Here is a 23,771-nt window from a genome sequence, read left to right as displayed (position 1 = left end):
GTATGGCATTGGTCCCATTGAGTCTATGAGGACTCACAGAGCAATCCCAATGCCCCCACTATTTTTTCTTTAATCACACTCTCCAAATTCAACAGTTATAGGAGTAGAATTAGGCCATTCAGCCCATCAAGTCCACTCCGATCCCATCTACAGTGTTGCCAATTAACCATCTTTGGGACGAGGGAAGAAACTAGAGCAGTGACAAAAATCCACACAATCACAGGAAGAAGGTGAAAACTTCACTCCTGAGACCACCAGAGGTCAGGATTGAACCTGGATTGCTGGAGCTGTTAGGCAGCAGCTCTTTTAGCCTCACCATGATGTTGCACAAGGCGTTGAAATGTTGTTCCTAGCCGTTAGGGGCAAGAAATTACCCTTGAGGATTCGAACTGACTGCACACCATAATGGACATGCAGAAGATGTCAGCCCACCATTCTTAATATGGCGAGATTCAACAGTAGGATCTCATTGCAAGGATAAGCATTTGGCTTCTCTTTGTGGGAGATGTTGCTGTTGCTCTGGTTTGAGGAGGTTTTAAGATATTTTCTCCATAGGATCAAGCTGGAAAGGGTACAGAGAAGATTTATGAGGAAGTTGCCAGGACTAGGGTCTGAGCTACAGGAAGAAAAAATATGACAACCCGCAATGCAACATGTTGACATTGATTCATATGCATGAATTAACATTGTAATAATAGGTAGTTGTCCATGGCAAATAGTAACATTGATGTACATAATTTGATTTTTTTTTTAAATATAACTTCAGAAAAACTCTGAATTCCACAAATTCAAATGATACTAACCTCCTTAGGAAGGCAAACTATCTGGATTTGATCTAAGGGTGTGATAGGAAATGGGCCGACATCAGATTTAGGTCTCAGCTGACGGTCTTGCCAATCTTTCAGTATAATTCCAGCATGTCTTATTGAATATCCTTGGTTAATACAATACCGTGGTCCCCTAAAACAAAAATAAAAAACATGTGGAGATGCTAATGGCCTCGTAATAGTATAAGGGGTACATAATTGTATAAGGGGTAAGAGCGTTGTAAAAACAAGCCTGAAGGCTTTGTGTCTCAATGCAAGGGGTATTCGTAATAAGGTGGATGAGTTGAACGTGCAGATAGCCATTGATGATTATGATATAGTTGGGATCACGGAGACATGGCTCCAGGGTGACCAAGGCTGGGAGCTGAACATCCAGGGATATTCAATATTCAGGAGGGATAGAGAGAAAGGAAAAGGAGGTGGGGTAGTGTTGCTGGTTAGAGAGGAGATTAACGCAATGGAAAGGAAGGACATTAGTTTGGAGGATGTGGAATCAGTATGGGTAGAGCTGCGAAACAATAAGGGGCAGAAAACGCTGGTGGGTGTTGTGTACAGGCCACCTAACAGTAGTAGTGAAGTTGGAGATGGTATCAAACAGGAAATTAGAAATGCTTGCGACAAAGGCAAAGCAGTTATAATGGGTGACTTCAATCTACATATAGATTGGGTGAATCAAATTGGCAGGGGTGCTGAGGAAGAGGATTTCTTGGAATGTATGCGGGATAGTTATCTAAATCAACATGTAGAGGAACCAACGAGAGAGCTGGCTATTTTAGACTGGGTATTGAGTAATGAGGAAGGGTTAGTTAGTAGTCTTGTTGTGCATGGCCCCTTGGGCAAGAGTGACCATAATATGGTTGAGTTCTTCATTAGGATGGAGAGTGACATTGTTAATTCAGAAACAATGGTTTTGAACTTAAAGAAAGGTAACTTTGAGGGTATGAGACATGAATTGGCCAAGATTGACTGGCAATTAATTCTAAAAGGGTTGACGGTGGATATGCAATGGAAGGCATTTAAAGGCTGCATGGATGAACTACAAAAATTGTTCATCCCAGTTTGGCAAAAGAATAAATCGGGGAAGGTAGTGCATCCATGGATAACAAGGGAAATCAGGGATAGTATCAAAGCAAAGGATGATGCGTACAAACTAGCCAGAAAAAGCAGCATACCGGAGGACTGGGAGAAATTCAGAGATCAGCAGAGGAGGACGAAGGGCTTAATTAGGAAAGGAAAAATGGGTTATGAAAGAAAACTGGCAGGGAACATAAAAACTGACTGCAAAATTTTTTATAGATATGTGAAAAGAAAGAGATTAGTTAAAACAAATGTAGGTCCCTTGCAGTCAGAAACAGGTGAGTTGATCATGGGAAACCAGGATATGGCGGACCAATTGAATAACTACTTTGGTTCCGTCTTCACTAAGGAAGACATAAATGATCTGCCGGAAATAGCAGCGGCCCGCGGGTCAAAGGAGGTGGAGGAATTGAGTGAAATCCAGGTTAGTCGGGGAAGTGGTGTTGGGTAAATTGAATGGATTAAAGGCCGATAAATCCCTAGGGCCAGATAGGCTGCATCCCAGAGTACTTAAGGAAGTAGCTCCAGAAATAGTGGATGCATTAGTAATAATCTTTCAAAATTCTTTAGATTCTGGAGTAGTTCCAGAGGATTGGCGGGTAGTAAACGTAACCCCACTTTTTAAGAAGGGAGGGAGAGAGAAAACGGGGAATTACAGACCAGTTAGTCTAACATCGGTAGTGGGGAAACTGCTAGAGTCAGTTATTAAAGATGGGATAGCAGCACATTTGGAAAGTGGTGAAATCATTGGACAAAGTCAGCATGGATTTACGAAAGGTAAATCATGTCTGACGAATCTTATAGAATTTTTCGAGGATGTAACTAGTAGCGTGGATAGGGGAGAACCAGTGGATGTGGTGTATCTGGACTTCCAGAAGGCTTTCGACAAGGTCCCACATAAGAGATTAGTATACAAACTTAAAGCACACGGCATTGGGGGTTCAGTATTGATGTGGATAGAGAACTGGCTGGCAAACAGGAAGCAAAGAGTAGGAGTAAACAGATCCTTTTCACAATGGCAGGCAGTGACTAGTGGGGTACCGCAAGGCTCAGTACTGGGACCCCAGCTATTTACAATATGTATTAATGATCTGGATGAGGGAATTGAAGGCAATATCTCCAAGTTTGCGGATGACACTAAGCTGGGGGGCAGTGTTAGGTGTGAGGAGGATGCTAGGAGACTGCAAGGTGACTTGGATAGGCTGGGTGAGTGGGCAAATGTTTGGCAGATGCAGTATAATGTGGATAAATGTGAGGTTATCCATTTTGGTGGCAAAAACGGGAAAGCAGACTATTATCTAAATGGTGGCCGATTGGGAAAGGGGGAGATGCAGCGAGACCTGGGTGTCATGGTACACCAGTCATTGAAGGTAGGCATGCAGGTGCAGCAGGCAGTAAAGAAAGCGAATGGTATGTTGGCTTTCATAGCAAGAGGATTTGAGTATAGGAGCAGGGAGGTTCTACTGCAGTTGTACAGGGTCTTGGTGAGACCACACCTGGAGTATTGCGTGCAGTTTTGGTCTCCAAATCTGAGGAAGGACATTATTGCCATAGAGGGAGTGCAGAGAAGGTTCACCAGACTGATTCCTGGGATGTCAGGACTGTCTTATGAAGAAAGACTGGATAGACTTGGTTTATACTCTCTAGAATTTAGGAGATTGAGAGGGGATCTTATAGAAACTTACAAAATTCTTAAGGGGTTGGACAGGCTAGATGCAGGAAGATTGTTTCCCGATGTTGGGGAAGTCCAGGACAAGGGGTCACAGTTTAAGGATGAGGGGGAAATCCTTTAAAACCGAGATGAGGAGAACTTTTTTCACACAGAGAGTGGTGAATCTCTGGAACTCTCTGCCACAGAGGCCAGTTCATTGGCTATATTAAAGAGGGAGTTAGATGTGGCCCTTGTGGCCAAGGGGATCAGAGGGTATGGAGAGAAGGCAGGTACGGGATACTGAGTTGGATGATCAGCCATGATCATATTGAATGGCGGTGCAGGCTCGAAGGGCCGAATGGCCTACTCCTGCACCTAATTTCTATGTTTCTATGTAAGTGTGAAAGGTATAAATTTTGCTTGAGTTTGAGCTGTAATACTATCAATACTCCGTAATCCACAACTATTCATTTTCACCTCAGTGTTTATTCACAGAAGACGTAATAGGAATTTGAGTTGGGGAGTCAGACACATCTCTGCTGCAGTCAGTGACACAGATCTCTGGCAAACAATTCTCAAGCAGACTCTTCAAACAAGGATCCCAGCCACAATCACCCCCAAGGTATTTCAGCAGGTTGCCATTCAAAATGAATGGCTGGAAATTCCAGAAGAGATGCAACTGGTACCATGAAACTCAAAGAAACTGCAGATTTCAGAAATCTAAAATAGAGCAGAAAATGCCACAAACACTCAGCAGGTAGGTCAGCAGCATCTGTAGAAATAAAAACAGTTACCGTTGCAGTATGTAGAAATAAGGAACTGCAGATTCACAGAAGGATGCAGTGATCTGGAGTAACCAAGCAACTCAAGTAGTGAAGAACATGGATAGGTGAATGCTTCAGGTTAAAAAAAAGGTCTCAGCCTGAAATGCACCTATCCATGCTCTGTAGAGATGCTGTCTGAGCTGCTGAGTTACACCACGACTTTGTGTCCTTTTTATTTTTTATTTTTTTATTAGAAGCAATTGTACACGGATAAATCGTTCGGCATCTACAATTATACAATTATTGTACAGCTTCATTTTTTTCAAATGTTATCATAACAAACACACAGTAGATAGAGAACAAAAAACAAAAAGAAAAAAAAAAAAAAACGAGTGGCGGGCAGCCAGAATATCAGTCAGAGTGCAAGATCAAAGTTCGCTCAGATTAAAGAGATAGCACAGCAGCAAAATAAACAAATCAGACAGTTATGCCTCATCAAGCAATATCAAAAATGGTTTCCACACCTTCAAAAAATAATTTTGTGAATTCCCTTTGTTAAAACGAATCTGTTCCATCTTAGCAATAGAAAGCATTTTGTTGAGCCACCTCTTGAAACATGGGGAGACTGTGTCCTTTTGTGTAGTTACCATTTCAGGTCTGCATTCCTCAGCCATGACTTTGAGGTCCCAGGCTTGAAATGTTCATTATTTCTTCTTCTGTACCTGCTGTCTGATTAGCGGAGTATTTTCATTACTTTCTGGGGTTTTTTAAATTCCTACTGGTTCCATGTATCAGATCACAAGAGAGGGGATGGCACCAAAATTCTTCTCCACTTTTAAACTCCAATTTCAAGAAGTAGTCCTTAAAGAGTCACACCCTGACCAGCCAGCATTCAACCACTGAGCGGTGATGGTAAATGTGCGTGCTGCAGTGATGTGTTGGCAAAATCCTCATGGGGTGCAGAGGAACCCTACAGAAACTTGTATAGACCTCTGAATTAGCAGAGTGCACAAAGGTAGCTTCTTGTCTTAAATTTAACAATAGAAAAATAATAGCCGCAAGAAAAGAAGAAAAAATAAGAGACTAAGGAAAGTAGTGATGTGTAGGCCCCAGAAGTTAACAATTAATAGTTTGTGGATAAATGGAGCGAAAGAGCCCATAGAGATGTAGAAAAAAAGAGAAGACCAGAAAGGAAGAGCAAAAAAAAAAAAAAAAAAAAAAAAAATAGAAAAAGAAAAGGAAGAGAAAAAAAAAACAGAACAGGAAAAAAAAGGAAAATATCTACTTCGTATCTTTCCACATCCCTCACCCAGTTCTGAAACGGTTAATATCCAGAGATATGTTGCACCATATTCTACGTAATAAATCGATGAAAGGAGACCATATCTTTAAGATTTGTCTTTAGAGGCCACAGATGAACCTCGTCAGAACTGTGAGCAAAGAGTTACTAACATGGAAAATTCAAGACATAATTACTCCAGCTGTTGAAATGAGCTTCACATGAGGGAGCATTCTAATCCTGCTTTATAATTGGCAGTAACAAATTCCCTGATTATTGTTTATGTTTATTTCATAGCAGCAGCAGCAGCAGCAGAGAGATTGTCGACGCTGTTTTAATGGGGGAGAAACAGTGCAGACAAATTTCTGGATTGGGTAATGCAGCATTTATTTACAACAGTGGTAGGATTTAGAGGGTGAACTGAATATTTTACTGTTTAGGTCGCAATCTACAACAAATTGCTTGGGTGTCCTTCTTGTATCTGGTTTACCTATAGTACATAAAGCCACCTAGACATAGAAAAATACAGCACAGGAGCAGGCCCTTCGGCCCACTGTGTTTGTGCCAACCATGATACCCAACTAACTACAATCTACCTGTATATGATCTGTATCCCTCTATTCCCTGTCTGTTTATGTGTCCGTTTACACAAAATTATAACATATTTCTATCAGGTTGTCCCTCAGAATTTGACAATTCAGAGAAAACAATTCAAATTTGTCCACCCTCTCACTATAGCTAATACGCTCCATCCTGTCCAACAGCATCGAATACTGTTACTGTTATTGCTGCTATTACTACAATGGTCCTACCTGCCTGAGGATATTTGTGTTTAAGAAGGAACTGCAGATGCAGGAAAATCGAAGGTAGACATAAATGCTGGAGAAACTCAGCGGGTGCAACAGCATCTATCGAGCGAAGGAAATAGGCAATGTTTCGGGCCGAAACGTTGTCTATTTCCTTCGCTCCATAGATGCTGCTATGGTCCTGGGCTTTTATCACCTCCAGCTTTTCAACCCACCAACTCCCGACTTACAGTCTGAAGAAGGGTTCCAATGTGAAATGCTACCCATCCTTTTCCTGGCCCATTGAGTTACTCCAGCACTTTGTGTCTACTTTTAGCATAGAATAAATACCAGGATGCAACTTCCACATGGATTGCATGCAAATGGCACAGAACGTTCACGCAAAAACAGGCCTTACAATGACCACGAGGCCTGAACCCACCCAAGGGAAGGTTCCCTTTAACTTATTGATGGATTTATTTGCTCCGACCCCATATACACACCCTGTTCATGAAGTTAACTTCCTCCCTTGACCTCCCTATATCCAAAGCAGCCAATCATTATTTCCCACCTGCCCCCTTCCATCCATCCATCCGATGTCTTCCACTGAAACCTCCAGGCTTTGATTTTCTTCCTTCTGATGGGATTTTGGCTCTCAGCTAACTAGATTGGCCTCTGACCATGATGTGTCCCTCCCAGAGTATATGACCTAGATTCTGGAACTGAACAGGAGCCAAAAATACCAAAAGATACTTCTGCTATCAGCTCAGTGACGATCACCCCATAATCTTGTTTAAATATAAATACTTATTCAAGAAATCAGCCTGCAATTAGAAAGATTGTGTTTGTACTCACCAATAGAGAAGCAGAGGTGCCACTATATCTGACTGAATTGTGCACAATTGTTCCACAGTCCACTCTGAGATAAATGACAGGCCTAGTCTTGCACGTATCTCAACGTTCATAGAGTATTCACCTCCACTGAACAAGTAGCGGCTCCGTATCTTGTTCAGATAGCTTTAGATAAAGAACAGGTATACATAAACAATATTTCCTGCAGCATTATTTTCTAAATCAAAGCTGAAAATTTATTAACAAATACCATTCGCCACAAAAGATGATGAACACAGTTCCAGATTAAATTCTATCCTCGTTGAATCCTGTCTGCATGTTTTTTCTTCTTCTTATTATTATTATTATTATTATTCAGATAATAACAACAAGACATTTCTCAGCAACTGATCATTATTATCTAAATGGTGGCCGACTAGGAAAAGGGGAGATGCAGCGAGACCTGGGTGTCATGGTACACCAGTCATTGAAAGTAGGCGTGCAGGTGCAGCAGGCAGTGAAGAAAGCGAATGGTATATTAGCTTTCATAGCAAAAGGATTTGAGTATAGGAGCAGGGAGGTTCTACTGCAGTTGTACAGGGTCTTGGTGAGACCACACCTGGAGTATTGCGTACAGTTTTGGTCTCCAAATCTGAGGAAGGACATTATTGCCATAGAGGGAGTGCAGAGAGACTGATTCCTGGGATGTCAGGACTGTCTTATGAAGAAAGACTGGATAGACTTGGTTTATACTCTCTAGAATTTAGGAGATTGAGAGGGGATCTTATAGAAACCTACAAAATTCTTAAGGGGTTGGACAGGCTAGATGCAAGAAGATTGCTCCCAATGTTGGGGAAGTCTAGGACAAGGGGTCACAGCTTAAGGATAAGGGGGAAATCCTTTAAAACCGAGATGAGAAGAACTTTTTTCACACAGAGAGTGGTGAATCTCTGGAACTCTCTACCGCAGAGGGTAGTCGAGGCCAGTTCATTGGCTATATTTAAGAGGGAGTTAGATGTGGCCCTTGTGGCTAAGGGGATCAGAGGGTATGGAGAGAAGGCAGGTACGGGATACTGAGTTGGATGATCAGCCATGATCATATTGAATGGCGGTGCAGGCTCGAAGGGCCGAATGGCCTACTCCTGCACCTAATTTCTATGTTTCTATGTTTCTATTTGTATAGATTTGCACTGTTGAAAATCCAATGAGGTGATACTTCAACAGATAGTCTGTCAACCTATCAAAAGTGCATCAGAATTGCACAGAAAATATTGTAAAGAAACTGACTATTAATACTTCTCACCAGCCAACTTACCTATTTGTATAGACACATAGAAAATAGGTGCAGGAGTAGGCCATTCGGCCCTTCGAGCCTGCACCGCAATTCAATATGATCATGGCTGATCATCCAACTCAGTATCCTGTACCTGCCTTCTCTCCATATCCCCTGATCCCTTTAGCCACAAGGGCCACATCCAACTCCCTCTTAAATATAGCCAATGAACTGGCCTCAACTACCATCTGTGGCAGAGAATTCCACAGATTCACCACTCACTGTGTAAAAAATGATTTTCTCATCTCGGTCCTAAAAGACATCCCTCTTATCCTTAAACTGTGACCCCTTGTTCTGGACTTCCCCAACATCGGGAATAATCTTCCTGCAACTAGCCTGTCCAACCCCTTAAGAATTTTGTAAGTTTCTATAAGATCCCCCCTCAATCTTCTAAATTCTAACGAGTACAAGCCGAGTCTATCCGGTCTTTCTTCACATGAAAGTCCTGCCATCCCAGGCATCAGTCTGGTGAACCTTCTCTGTACTCCCTCTATGGCAAGAATGTCTTTCCTCAGATTAGGAGACCAAAACTGTACCCAATGCCCCAGGTGTGGTCTCACCAAGACCCTGTACAACTGCAGTAGAACTGCCCTGCTCTTATACTCAAATACTATTTTAAAAAAAACTATTATATCTTTCCCCCTACACGTTAAACATATGTCCTCTGGTTCTCGATTACCCTACTCTGGGTTAAAGACTGTGCATTTACCCCATCTATTCCTTTCACTATTTTGTACACCTCTATAAGATCACCCCTCATCCTCCTGCGCTCCAAGGAATAAAGTCATAGCCTGCTCAATCTGTCCCCACAGTTCAAGCCCTTGAGACCTGGCAACATCCTCGTAAATCTTCTCCATTTTCAAAAAAACACGAGAGAAATGAATCTCTGACCAACCTTTGCTTCTTTTTTCCATCCTTGGTCGCCTTTAGTCGTTCAATATCCATCCATAGCCACCAGTACTTTTCACCAGCCGTTCCCTGAAGAAACTCTTGGAATCTTTCAATGCCATTTCTGCTCTCGAAATTATAAATGTGATGTGGCATCACGTAGCAGTAACCTTTGATATCATCCTCTTCATTAGAAGAATCGGACACTGTACTTCCATTTCCCAAGCCTTTAGATAAACCTTGACTCTTTACATTATTCACTGCAGGTGAATTCTCTACATTTTCTTGGGCAGCTTGAGAAACATTAGAGTCTAGTTGTGCATTCCCATCCAAATGTTGTTTTGTTTCATCGCGCAAGTTGGCCTCAATACTCTGACTTGTTGCTTCATCAGTTGTGATCTGCTCTTTACGGCCTGTTATTTTGCCACGTGGGGCAATTTCTTCTTTGACCTTTGGCTTCTCTTCGCTCACAAGTAGAAATTCAGTCTCTGGAGTGCGTTGAAAGGAAACTATCTCTGTTGCGTCCAAATACTTATCAGGAATAGATTCAGAAACGGTGTCATCCACAATTCTGGGTCTTGAAAAGCTGCTGGTGCAACTTTCTTCACTTTTAATCTTTACTTTGCTTAATGTAATATGACTTTTTTCAAGTTCTATTTCCTCCAAAACTACATCCACTAAGGATTTATCTATAGGATTCAATATTAAGAAATATAAATCATGAAATCATTCCACAATAAATATTATTGTGTAGTACATCAACTAAAGGGCTCGTCAAGATCCCTTGCTCTTGTTCAATGGTGCTATAAACTCTAACTTTTCATGTATTTATCCATTTTAAAACATATTATTGAAACTGTATTCACTGCCTTACCAGGCAATAAATTCCATATCATAATTCATTGTTCATGTTAAGTAGTCGCAGTAGCAGGATAAGGCCATTCGGCCCATTGAATTGACCATCATTCAATCATGGCTGATCTATCTTTCCCTCTTAATCCCATTCTCCTGCCTTCTCCTTAACCTTTGACACCGTTACTAATCAAGAAACCCAAAAACACCCAGCCTAGGGGTGACATCCATCTGGTGCAGGTGACTTATCCACCTTCAGACCTTTCAACTTCCCACTCTACAAATTCCTTTTCTTGGGATCCATCCCAACCTGATGTTCCCAGTCTACCTGCATTTTGAAATCCCCTATGACCACATAATATTGCCTTTCTTACATACGGATTGTATCGACTGATGTAATTTGTACACAACATCCTGGCGACTGTTCGGAGGCCTGTATACAACTCCCAATAGGGTCTTTTTAACTTTGCAGTTTCTTAACTCTAGCGACACGATTCTACATTTTCTAATCCTATGCCATCCTTTGTTAAGGATTGACTTTAATTCCTAACAGCAGTGTCAACCCACCTGCTCTGTCCACTTGCCTGTCTTTTCAATCGGATGTGTATCCTTGGATATTCAGCTGTCAGCTCTGATCCTTTTTCAGTCACGTCTCTGTGATGGTCACAACATTGTGCCCACCGATTTCTAACTGTACTTTCTGTTCCCACTTCAAATTCTTCTGCAGACGAGATGTCCTGACCCGGGCACCTGGCCGGCAACGCAGCCTTCAGGACTCTTGGTCCTTGCAATGGACAATCGTGTCTATTCCATTGACTATACTATCCCCAATAACAACTATGTGTCTCTTTCCTTTCCCCTCTTCCACTCCCTGATCCACGGTGCCGAGGTTAGGTTGCTCATCCTTCTTACAACCCCGACAAGCGGCCGTACAGCGCTCTAGAATTTAAAGAGCCTGTCCCACTTGGGCGCAGATGGCGCGCGAAGATTGTGTACATCCCAGAATCCTGGGGCGGCGCGCGTCACCGCCTACGTCACCGCCTACGTCACCACGCACCATGCCGCGTAATGCGCACCCTACGTAAATGATGTCATGTAAATGACGCGCAAATGACGCCCAAGTGGAACAGGCCCTTGAGTCCCGCTATATAAGCTCAAGGACCAATCCTCCTTCAATACTGGCTCTTGGATCCCCTCTCCCGTCTCACTCAGTCATACTCTGCTTGGCCTGACCCCTGACCAAATTGGAAGCAGTTATTCTAACAGGTGTGACTAACTCCAGAAACACTGTCTAGGAGATTATCCCCGTCCCTGCTGTGCAGCAGCATTCGAAACTCAGGTCCATTAACCATATAACCATATAACAATTACAGCACGGAAACAGGCCATCTCGACCCTTCTAGTCCGTGCCGAACACATAATCTCCCCTAGTCCCATATACCTGCGCTCAGACCATAACCCTCCATTCCCTTCCCATCCATATAACTATCCAATTTATTTTTAAATGAGAAAAACGAACCTGCCTCCACCACCTTCACTGGAAGCTCATTCTACACAGCTACCACTCTCTGAGTAAAGAAGTTCCCCCTCATGTTACCCCTAAACTTCTGAAGTCATGTCCTCTTGTTTGAATCTTCCCTACTCTCAGTGGGAAAAGCTTTTCCACGTCAACTCTGTCTATCCCTCTCATCATTTTAAAAACCTCTATCAAGTCTCCGCTTAACCTTCTGCGCTCCAAAGAATAAAGCCCTAACTTGTTCAACCTTTCTCTGTAAATTAGTTGCTGAAACCCAGGCAACATTCTAGTAAATCTCCTCTGTACTCTCTCTATTTTGTTGACATCCTTCCTATAATTAGGCGACCAAAATTGTACACCATACTCCACAATTGGCCTCACCAATGCCTTGTACAATTTTAACATTACATCCCAACTTCTATACTCAATGCTCTGATTTATAAAGGCCAGCACACCAAAAGCTTTCTTTACCACCCTATCTACATGAGATTCCACTTTCAGGGAACTGTGCACAGTTATTCCCAGATCCCTCTGTTCACCTACATTCTTCAATTCCCTACCATTTACCATGTACGTCCTATTTTGATTTGTCCTGCCAAGATGTAGCACCTCACACTTATCAGCATTAAACTCCATCTGCCATCTTTCAGCCCACTCTTCCAACTGGCATAAATCTCTCTGTAGACTTTGAAACTCTACTTCATTACCCGCAACCCCACCTATCTTAGTATCATCTGCATACTTACTAATCCAATTTACCACACCATCATCCAGATCATTGATGTACATGACAAACAACAGTGGACGCAACACAGATCCCTGTGGCACCCCACTCGTCACTGGCCTCCAACCTGACAAACAACCATCCACCATTACTCTCTGGCATCTCCCATTCAGCCACTGTTGAATCCATCTTGCTACTCCACCATTAATACCCAACCATTGAACCTTCTTAACCAACCTTCCATGAGGAACCTTGTCAAAGGCCTTACTGAAGTCCATATACACAACATCCACTGTTTTACCCTCATCAATTTCCCGAGTAACATCTTCAAAAAATTCAAGAAGATTAGTTAAACATGACCTTCCAGGCACAAATCCATGTTGACTGTTCCTAATCAGACCCTGTTTATCCAGATGCTTATATATATTATCTCTAAGTATTCTTTCCATTAATTTGCCCACCACTGACGTCAAACTAACAGGTCTATAATTGCTAGGTTTACTCTTAGACCCCTTTTTAAACAATGGAACAACATGCGCAGTACGCCAATCCTCCGGCACTATTCCCGTTTCTAATGACATTTGAAATATTTCTGCCATAGCCCCTGCTATTTCTACACTAACTTCCCTCAATGTCCTAGGGAATATCCTGTCCGGACCTGGAGACTTATCCACTTTTATATTTCTCAAAAGTGTCAGTACTTCCTCTTCTTTGATCCTCATAGTTTCCATAGCTACTCTACTTGTTTCCCTTACCTCACATAATTCAATATCCTTCTCCTTGGTGAATACCGAAGAAAAGAAACTGTTCAATATCTCCCCCATCTCTTTTGGCTCTGCAGATAGTTGTCCACTCTGACTCTCTAATGGACCAATTTTATCCCTCGTTATCCTTTTGCTATTAATATAGCGGTAGAAACCCTTCGGATTTACTTTTACCTTACTTGCCAAAGCAACCTCATATCTTCTTTTAGCTTTTCTAATTTCTTTCTTAAGATTCTTTTTACATTCTTTATACTCCTCAAGCACCACATTTACTCCATGCTGCCTATAATTATTGTAGATCTCCCTCTTTTTCCGAACCGTGTCCAATTTCCCTTGAAAACCATGGCTCTTTACAATTTTTACAATTTCCTTTCAACCGAACAGGGACATAAAGATTCTGTACTCTTAAAATTTCACCTTTAAATGTACTCCATTTCTCTTCCACATCTTTCCCATAAAACAAACTGTCCCAATTTACTCCTTTTAAATCCTTTCGCATCTCCTCAAAGTTAGCCTTTCTCCAAACAAAAATCTCAACCCTAGGTCCAGTTTTGTCCCTCTCCATAATTATATTGAAACTAATGGTATTGTGATCACTGGACCCGAACTGTTCCCCAATGCATACCTCTGCCACCTGACCCATCTCATTTCCTAACAGGAGGTCCAGTACCGCCCCTTCTCTAGTAGGTACTTCTATGTATTGCTGCAAAAAACTATCCTGCACACATTTTACAAACTCCAACCCATCCAGCCCATTTACAGAATGTGTTTCCCAGTCTATGTGTGGAAAATTGAAATCTCCCACAATCACTACCTTGTGCTTACTACTAATATCTGCAATCTCCTTACATATTTTCTCTTCCAATTCTCGCTCCCCATTTGGCGGTCTATAATACACCCCTATAAGTGTTGCTACCCCTTTCCCATTTCTCAGTTCCACCCAAATAGCCTCCCTAGACGAGCCCTCTAATCTATCCTGCCAAAGCACTGCTGTAATATCTTCCCTGATAAGCAATGCAACACCTCCACCCCTTGCCCCTCCAATTCTAGCACACCTGAAGCAACGAAATCCTGGAATATTTAGTTTCGAATCACAGCCCTCCTGCAACCATGTTTCACTAATCGCCACAACATCATACTTCCAGGTGTCAATCCAGGCTCTAAGTTCATCCACTTTTCTTACAATGCTCCTAGCATTAAAATATACACATTTAAGAAACCTACAAGAAGGAACCCTTTCTTATTCTCTGTTTATTGTCTTTTTCTTCTCTCTCCCCTACATTTTGGATCAGAGTGCTACCATTCTCTGCTTCACACCCTGCCTGCTAGCTTTCCCAATTTGAGTCCCTCCCCCCAACCATACGAGTTTAAAGTCTCCCCAGTAGCCTTTGCAAATCTCCCCGCCAGGATATTGGTCCCCCTTGAGTTCAAGTGCAACCCGTCCTTTCTGTACAGGTCGCACCTTCCCCAAAAGAGGTCCCATTGATCCAGAAACTTGAATCCATACCCACTGCACCAGTCCCTCATCCACGCATTTATCCTCCACCTCGCTCCATTCCTACTCTCACTGTCGCGTGGCACAGGCAGTAATCCTGAGATTGTTACCTTTCCAGTCCTTCTACTTAACTCTCTACCTAACTCCCTAAATTCTTCTTTCAGGACCTCTTCTCTTTTTTTACCTATGTCATTGGTACCTATATACACCACAACCTCAGGCTCCTCTCCCTCCCATTTCAGGATTTCTTGGACACGTTCAGACACTGTTTAAAGACATGGATTAAAAACATTATTTATGTTGTTTCAGTCCTTGTATCAATCATCTTGAATCCAAATGCTGTGACAACCAAGCCTTCTGTCATTGGAGATTATTTCTTCTCACTTAACCCATCAGAACTGATCGAGATTTTGAACAGGTCTATTAAACCTTTCCCGAACCCTCAATGTCCTTCAGATACGAGCGCTCCTTTTCTGAAATTTCTTTAATTTTATATTAAAAAGTCAAGTGTTCAACAAAATGCTCCAAAATTCTTAATAAAGGTGCAGGTGATTGGCACGTTACTGGAGGGGGAGGGATATATTCTCGGAAGACCCCGTATGGTGCTTTTCTGTAATAGAAAGCCACGTCATCTGCACATTAGTCAGGAAATGTGAGTGGAAAAATAAAATTAAAGTTGACACGTACATTATGCCACAGTGATTTTTTAATTCCATATCCAATTACCATTTTATTCCAAAGGGGAGGCAGAGGGAGAATCCCTCATTTAATTTAAAAACATGGATGTATAATTGACGAAATGCAAGATGGTGGAATTCAGCCGTGCTGGACTTTTCCTCATGAATGTGGATACAGTGGGTGGAATGGTCTCCTTTGATGCCATGACTTTTCTATGATCTTTTTGTGACATGCCATGATGTCTGGGAACTCCTGGAACACTTACCTTTTTTAAGTTTAATTTAGTTTAGTTAGCTCTAAGACTGCGCCACTGTGTAGCCCTTCTTGGTCAATGGCAGCTGCAGGAGGTGACATTCTGATATTAATTAACTTCTGTGGTTTGATTCATTGTCATAAAAATTGAAATGTACATCCCATCATGTCTTACCTTTGATCTCAACATCTGAAACTCCAGTGGGATAAGCCTCTGACACTTCAGTCTGGCTGCCGGAAGCACTTGCTGTAATCGTTTTGGACATGCTGCTCTAAAGCAAGATTAAAAGTGGTTGATTGTTTGGTACATGGAAAGTACTCATCTAATGGCAAAAAGCAGGAAATCAGAAGAGCAATAATCCAGTCAGAGAATAGATCCTGACCCGAAACACCATCTGTCCATTTCCCTCCGCAGATACTACCTGACTGGTTGAATTCCTCCCGGAGTTTTTTTTTTCCTTATGCAATAAGCAACATGATGTGTTGTGAAGTTTTTGACTTATTGACCAACAAACCCCAATCGGAGGGGATAGGTGACAAATCATCCTCTATGATAACACTGGTGCTCGGCAAGGATGCCTACTCAGCCCCTTTCTTTGATGCTTATAACACCCACGATTGTGCAGCCAAATAAACAATCCAACTCAATTTACAAATTCGCAAACGACACTACCATAGTGGTCCGGATGTCAAATAATGGCAAGACTGAGTACAGGAAGGAGATTGAGAACCTCATAACCCGGTGCCAGGGAGCTTCTTCCCTGAGGCCATAAGGACTGTAAACTCCTATCTCACCAGGGACTAACTTTACTGTACCAATTTACTGCTTTTTAAAAAAATTGCTGCTTTTTTCCCCTTTTTCCTTCTGCCCACAATATTTAATATGTAAAAGAATATGTGATTCTGTTCCATTCTGTTTGTAGTTTGTCTGGTTGTTTCTTTGTTTGTTTTTTGCACAAAGTCCACAAGCATTGCCACTTTTCATTTCACTGCACGTCTCGTATGTGTATGTGACGAATAAACTTGACTTGACTTGAAGACCACATCCTCAATGCAGCAAGATAAAAGAGCTTGTGATCGACATCAGGACGCAAAGAGGTACATTTACATTGACGGTGCCAAAGTAGAGATGAAAGCTTCAAGTTATTAGGAGGAAATATCACCAGCAACGCGTCTTGGACCAGTCACATCGAGGCAATGGGCAAGAAAGCACACCAACCCCTCTACTTCCTTAAAAGGCATAGGACGTTCGGCATATTCCCCAACAACCCTCACCAACTTGTAGAGATCCTGTATCTGTATACTATGGGTGGCTTGTTTGCAATCATGTATAGTCTTTTTGCTGACAACAAAAAGCTTTATGGTTGTACCTCGGTAGGCGTGACAATAATAAACTAAACTAAACTAAAATAAAATAAACTAAGATCTGTATCTTTACTTACTCCTTATGAAGGACACATTGTGAAACATGTCCCTTATTCCAGTCAACAGAAATCATTTTATTTCCCTTCTCTCCTTCTACCTGTCAACATGCATTTGTTTCTTTTTGACCATTGAGAAAATCTATCTATCATTGGCAGAGGATGGACAGGAAAGGAAGAAGCTTCTAAGTCATTAAACTGCGGCTAGATGTAAACTGCTTTTGTAAAGAAACAGTGCTATTGATATAGTAGAAGGTTCACACATTATAATGTGATAACAAACATTCATTTATCATTTGTGCTACATTCTGCCATATTTCCTCAGGATTAGTGATGTTCCTGGCTCCTGGGACACCACAATAAAGAACGGGAGGACTGAAATGTGCAAGAACATGATATTCAGGTGTGTGTTTCTTGTTTTATAAAAGAAGATGTCAGTACCTAAGTGGAACAAGCTAGCATGGAGGTCAGGAAGGCAATTTGCAATTTAGTAACAAAAGGATCAAGTACTCAGGAAGTACGTTTTGCGGGTGAGATGAGTTGCAATGGACAATAGGGGAGATAAAAAAAAAGGAGAAAGAAAGGCACAAAAAGCTGGAGTAACTCATTGGGTCGATTCAGGGCAAAGCAAGGGAGACCAAAAGTGAAATTGATTTAGTATCAACCAGGAGGAGAGGAAGTATCTCAGGCAAGTGAATGCTTGGATTAAACCAAGTAATAGGCAAGAACACTTTGTATGTATTGATGGGAGTCTGGGTGGAAGTTGCAAGGAAGAGAAATAGAGAAACATGGTTGCTAATGGCATTTAGGCGTCCCAAGCTTTCGGTTAGTAGGAGTTTTGTCTTCGGACTCTTTCGGATCATTCGCGTTTCGGCCTCGTTTCTATTCGGTTCTTTGGCTTCGGCTTCTTGTCTGCCGGCGCCACCTCCGCACACGGTGGGTTCAGCTTCCCCACGTCGACCACATCTACACTAGTCCCACCTGCCTACATTTGCCCATATCATTCTGAACCTTTCCTATCCATGTACCCATCCAAATACATTTTAAATGTTGCTATCGTTTCTACCTCGACTATGTCCAGCTCACGCCATACTCACCATCCTCTGTATGAAAAAGATTCACATTAAACTTTCTCCCTCTCACCTTAAATCGATGTCCTCTTTCTTGATTCCCTACTCTGGGTAAAAGAACGTGCATCTACCCTATCTACTCCCCTCATGATCTTATGCACATCTGTACGATCACCCCTCATCCTCTTCAAGCAATAACCTATCAGCTTGTCCATTCTCTCTCTACAGCTCAGGTTCTGGCAACATCCTCATAAGTCTTCTCTGCTCTCTTTACAGCTTGAAATATTTCCATAGAAAGCATGTTATATTATCCAGCAAATGTTGTGTTTTTCGTTAAATGATTATAGATGCAATAATTTGTCTCTACCTTACTTTCATTCAATATTGAGAATGGCTTTTAAAAAAAAATCAAAATTAAATAAAATTCCACATGCCTTCCCTCATGTCAATATGAAATATCTCTGATATTAATTGAGGAACAATATGGACAGATGTCAAGTTCTGGGACTATTCATCCCTAAAGTAGAACAGTTGGGCATTGACCTTGTTTCTGTTAGTGGGATCTTGCTGTGTACACATTAGCTGCCCTGTTTACTACTCACAAAGCTGTGCTACATTAAGTGCAACATCTTGAGGTTATGATCGAATCTGTGTAAATGCAAGTTGTATTTTTGCGTAACAATCAAGTAGCTTCCAATGTGCCATTTGGTTTCCCCAAGCAGCATCTGCTCGAAGCAGATCAACGCTGGTTGTGGCTAATTCAATTCATAACATCATCTTTGACATTATACTTAAAGTCATTGTAACAAACCATTATTTTTTGTTGAATTTTACCCTGTTATGCAATTTCATTAAAATTAAGTATAACTTCAAGGTCAGAGATGTAAGATATGCTTAGCAACATAGTAGGGATGTGCCATCAGCAAACCTACCTCAAGCTGCACTGATATCAGGGGACTTTCATCCCAATATTTGAAGTCTGTAAAACCATCTTCAACCTGGATTTTTTCTTCTTTTTCCACAGTTTCCATTTCTTCAACTTGGCTTTCTTTTCTTTCCACAGCCCAGGGGCGATACATGGGATCTATCTGATGCATGCCAAGTCTCGGCCCGCATTTTACTTGAGACAGCAACTTTGCTAGCCTGTGTTTGACAACAGAAGCAATAACATGAGCAGGCATTGGATATCCAGTGTTGGGTGGGCTTCGACTGTGATAATCATTGCAATCATGACCCTTGACAGATTAGGAGCCCATTCAGTTTGTTGCATCCATGCCTGTTCTCAGACGAATCTCATCAATGCCATTCTCCCACGCTTTTTCCTGGTGATCTGTTTCCTCCAACATGACCATCTATTCTACTCTGATTCTCCCGACACCCATTTACACTACAGGCAGTTTCCAATTGATAATTAGCAATTAGACCAGCACATCTTTTGGAGCTGACCAGAGCACCCAGGGAAATCCACATGGTTGGTTAAAGGGGGAACATACACATTCTACACGGTCAGCATTCAAGGTCAGAATCGAACCCAGGTCCAAAACTTATACAACTATCTTTAAAACGTTATTCTTTGGGTGAGGAATAATTGTATGGAGAGGGGGCATGGCGCTAATAGCCAGAATTTTTATGTGGCCGAGAAGGAGTATTTTAAGATCTAGCCTCTGAAAAACCTAGTGACGAAGGGACATGTTCTGTTCTTTGGTGATGAAGGATTCTGTCAAATTCCCAAGTGGTGTAGAACTACCAAAGTATTTGAATGAGGTGTGAAACTGAAGCACAGATGTTAGGGCAGCCTGGGGAGTATGAGCCAGGAAAATGATGAATGATATGTTGAGGATGTGTTTCATTATGTAACAAAATAATTGAATGCATTTAATTATGAAATATTAAAGTCAAATCAGGAAACAAGCATTATCAGAAATAGTCATTTGGTCCCAGATTGAGATTTGCACGTTAGTAGATTCCCAGAGTGGAGTCATTACAAAAAGTAACATGAGATTGCTGGTCCCGCATATTAAACCTTATCATAGGATCACTATATGTAATTCAGCCTATAAAGCACCTCAGCCCTCTACTCCAAATGTACATATCAGTCACCGGCACATTACAGCCCGTGGCAAATATAGAAGGCAGCATGCTCAATAATTCACAGCATTCACCTGTAATCAAAGTAGCAGTCACTCCGAAGGAACGCTGGAAGCCTCTCATTTTTTATCCATACCATACCCTGCTCCGGATCAAGGGTCTATAATTTGTAGAAACAAAAACCGAGATCAGTATAGTTTAATGTTTATTGAAACAAAAAGAAATACCATTACATATAACATATAACAATTACAGCATGGAAACAGGCCATCTCGGCCCTACAAGTCCGTGCCGAACAAATTTTTTTTCCCCTTAGTCCCACCTGCCTGCACTCATACCATAACCCTCCATTCCCTTCTCATCCATATGCCTATCCAATTTATTTTTAAATGATACCAATGAACCTGCCTCCACCACTTCCACTGGAAGCTCATTCCACACCGCCACCACTCTCTGCGTAAAGAAGTTCCCCCTCATATTACCCCTAAACTTCTGTCCCTTACTTCTGAAGTCATGTCCTCTTGTTTGAATCTTCCCTATTCTCAAAGGGAAAAGCTTGTCCACATCAACTCTGTCTATCCCTCTCATCATTTTAAAGACCTCTATCAGGTCCCCCCTTAACCTTCTGCGCTCCAGAGAATAAAGACCTAACTTATTCAACCTATCTCTGTAACTTAGTTGTTGAAACCCAGGCAACATTCCAGTAAATCTCCTCTGTACTCTCTCTATTTTGTTGACATCCTTCCTATAATTGGGCGACCAAAATTGTACACCATACTCCAGATTTGGTCTCACCAATGCCTTGTACAATTTTAACATTACATCCCAGCTTCTATACTCCATGCTCTGATTTATAAAGGCTAGCATACCAAAAGCTTTCTTTACCACCCTATCTATATGAGATTCCACCTTCAAGGAACTATGCACGGTTATACCCAGATCCCTCTGTTCAACTGTATTCTTCAGTTCCCTACCATTTACCATGTACGTCCTATTTTGATTTGTTCTGCCAAGGTGTATCACCTCACATTTATCAGCATTAAACTCCATCTGCCATCTTTCAGCCCATTTTTCCAAATGGCCTAAATCACTCTGTAGACTTTGGAAATCCTCTTCATCATCCACAACACCCCCTATCTTGGTATCATCAGCATACTTACTAATCCAATTTACCACACCTTCATCCAGATCATTGATGTACATGACAAACAACAAAGGACCCAACACAGATCCCTGAGGCACCCCACTAGCCACCTGCCTCCAACCCGATAAACAGCCATCCACCATTACCCTCTGGCTTCTCCCATTCAGCCACTGTTGAATCCATCTTGCTATTCCTGCATTTATACCCAACAGTTGAACCTTCTTAACCAACCTTCCATGAGGAACCTTGTCAAAGGCCTTACTAAAGTCCATATAGACAACATCCACTGCTTTACCCTCGTCAATTTCCCTAGTAACCTCTTCAAAATATTCAAGAAGATTAGTCAAACATGACCTTCCAGGCACAAATCCATGTTGACTGTTCCTAATCAAACCCTGTTTATCCAGATGCTTATATATATTATCTCTAAGTATCTTTTCCATTAATTTGCCCACCACTGAAGTCAAAGTAACAGGTCTATAATTGCTAGTTTTACGCTTAGAACCCTTTTTAAACAATGGTCATAAACATTAAAGATCTGAATGGATTATTAATTCACAAGGGAACACATTTGTACTGTAAATGGCCAATGAATACAATCTGAAGTTCAAGATCATCTTTAATCAGTATTCATATTATAGCGGTACAGCAGGTTGTTAATTGTTAGAACATCGTAACCACTTCCAAGACTGACCAGCGTAGGAAGTGGGTGTTAGTATAAATCGTACAGTAGGGTGGGGTTAGTGATGCTATCCTACCATGATTGGTTCTCATGCATAAACCAATCTACATGTATCATTTACAAATCTTGTCCTATATCAGGTTCCTATCCTTGCAGAGTTCTGATTCACAGCAAATATAAAATTCTCATCTCTCGGTTTAAATCCTTTCAGAATCATACCACCCACTGTATCAGCATTGAATTCTGAGGGATTGTATAATATTAGAGGAATATTATACAATCCCTCAGAATTCAATGTTTTGCAGCTAGTCTCCTATGTATTCTCTTCTCCTTCTCAATGCAGAAACTACGCTTTTAGTTGATAAGGTCTTTTAAATTCGCCTCAGTACATCTCCACCTTAGAATTATACTTAAGGACCGTAAAATATATATTCTAAAAAGATAGCTTCCATATCACATGCTAAAGTAAAACTGTTGAACTCCAGTAACCCAGCACTTTGGTGCTGCTGGGCTGGGTGGTTTTCAGGATGATTACATTTTATTGGTTTCAATATTCCTTCACACTTTTAATTCCCATTTTTTATGATTATAAGATTTTTTCCAGTGAACTAGGTAAGTTAAAAGTGGGTGCAGGAAACAGGGTCCTGGTAAGTTGAAGGAGAGCACAAGAACCAGGGCCATATTGAGTGGGAAGTACCGCAATTGGGAAGGTAGTAGAACTGGGGAAGTCCGGAACAAGGGGTCACAGTTTAAGGATAAGGGGGGAATATTTTTGGACCGAGATGAGAAATACATTTTTCACACAGAGTGGTGAACCTCTGGAATTCTCTGCCACAGAAGGTAGTTGAGGCCAGTTCATTGGCTATATTTAAGAGGGAGTAAGATGTGGCCCTTGTGGCTAAAGGGATCAGGGGGTATGGAGAGAAGGCAGGTACAGGATACAGAGTTGGATGATCAGCCATGATCATATTGAATGGTGGTGCAGGCTCGAAGGGCCAAATGGCCTACTCCTGCACCTATTTTCTATGTTTCTATGTTTCTATCCTCTATTATGTCCATTTGAGCTCTATTCTGGAAACATCCCCACCATATCCACTCTATCTGGGCATTTCATTATTCAATAGGTTTTAATGAGATCCCTCCTCATAACTCCAGCGAGTACAGTGTATGGCCCTTTTTATTTGTTCTTTTTCTGGTATACGGATATTGCTGATAAAGCCAAATATTTACTGACCATCCCACATAGAGAAGGCACTGATGACTGCTTTCATCCACTGCAGTCTTTCTGTGCAGTGTTTCTATGTTTCTATGGGGTCCCGGTGAGAGAGAAGATAGCACTGCAGATAACATCTTGTGAGCTAGATGCCAAACCAGCCAGACTTTCAAATCATTGGGTGGTGGATTAGCAAAGTTTCACTTATACTGCAATACACTATTGAATTTTGGATTAGATCATAAGAACTCCAGCCAGAACATAGTTTTAGTGGAGTTATAGATGGAAGATAATGGATTATCTGCCCATTCCAAACCCCTTTACTTTAGTTACTTCTAGTCATGTTTATTCTAGTTACTTCAATGGAAAGTAAATTGCATAAGATCAATAACGAGTAGCCAACAAGCTCTATAGCTTTGTGGTTCTACAGACGCTAG

The 23,771-nt window shown here is 41.5% G+C and overlaps 1 protein-coding gene across 1 annotated transcript in view; it reads right to left on the bottom strand.

Annotated features, from left to right (window-relative positions):
* Positions 1-23,771, bottom strand: part of LOC129696727 (regulator of G-protein signaling 22-like) — a 64,675-nt gene that overhangs the window by 23,749 nt on the left and 17,155 nt on the right. Inside the window, exons 5-10 of the mRNA XM_055634862.1 lie at positions 20,370-20,455; positions 19,140-19,350; positions 15,892-15,988; positions 9,443-10,124; positions 7,239-7,400; positions 804-960 (exon numbers count right to left, since the gene is read on the bottom strand). Coding sequence (XP_055490837.1) covers positions 804-960; positions 7,239-7,400; positions 9,443-10,124; positions 15,892-15,988; positions 19,140-19,350; positions 20,370-20,455 — 1,395 coding nt within the window. The remainder of the gene's footprint in view (positions 1-803; positions 961-7,238; positions 7,401-9,442; positions 10,125-15,891; positions 15,989-19,139; positions 19,351-20,369; positions 20,456-23,771) is intronic.

The sequence above is a fragment of the Leucoraja erinacea genome, chromosome 4 (assembly GCF_028641065.1).
Source record: "Leucoraja erinacea ecotype New England chromosome 4, Leri_hhj_1, whole genome shotgun sequence".
Taxonomy (NCBI): Eukaryota; Metazoa; Chordata; class Chondrichthyes; order Rajiformes; family Rajidae; genus Leucoraja; species Leucoraja erinaceus.
This window is presented reverse-complemented; position numbering and strand designations above follow the sequence as displayed.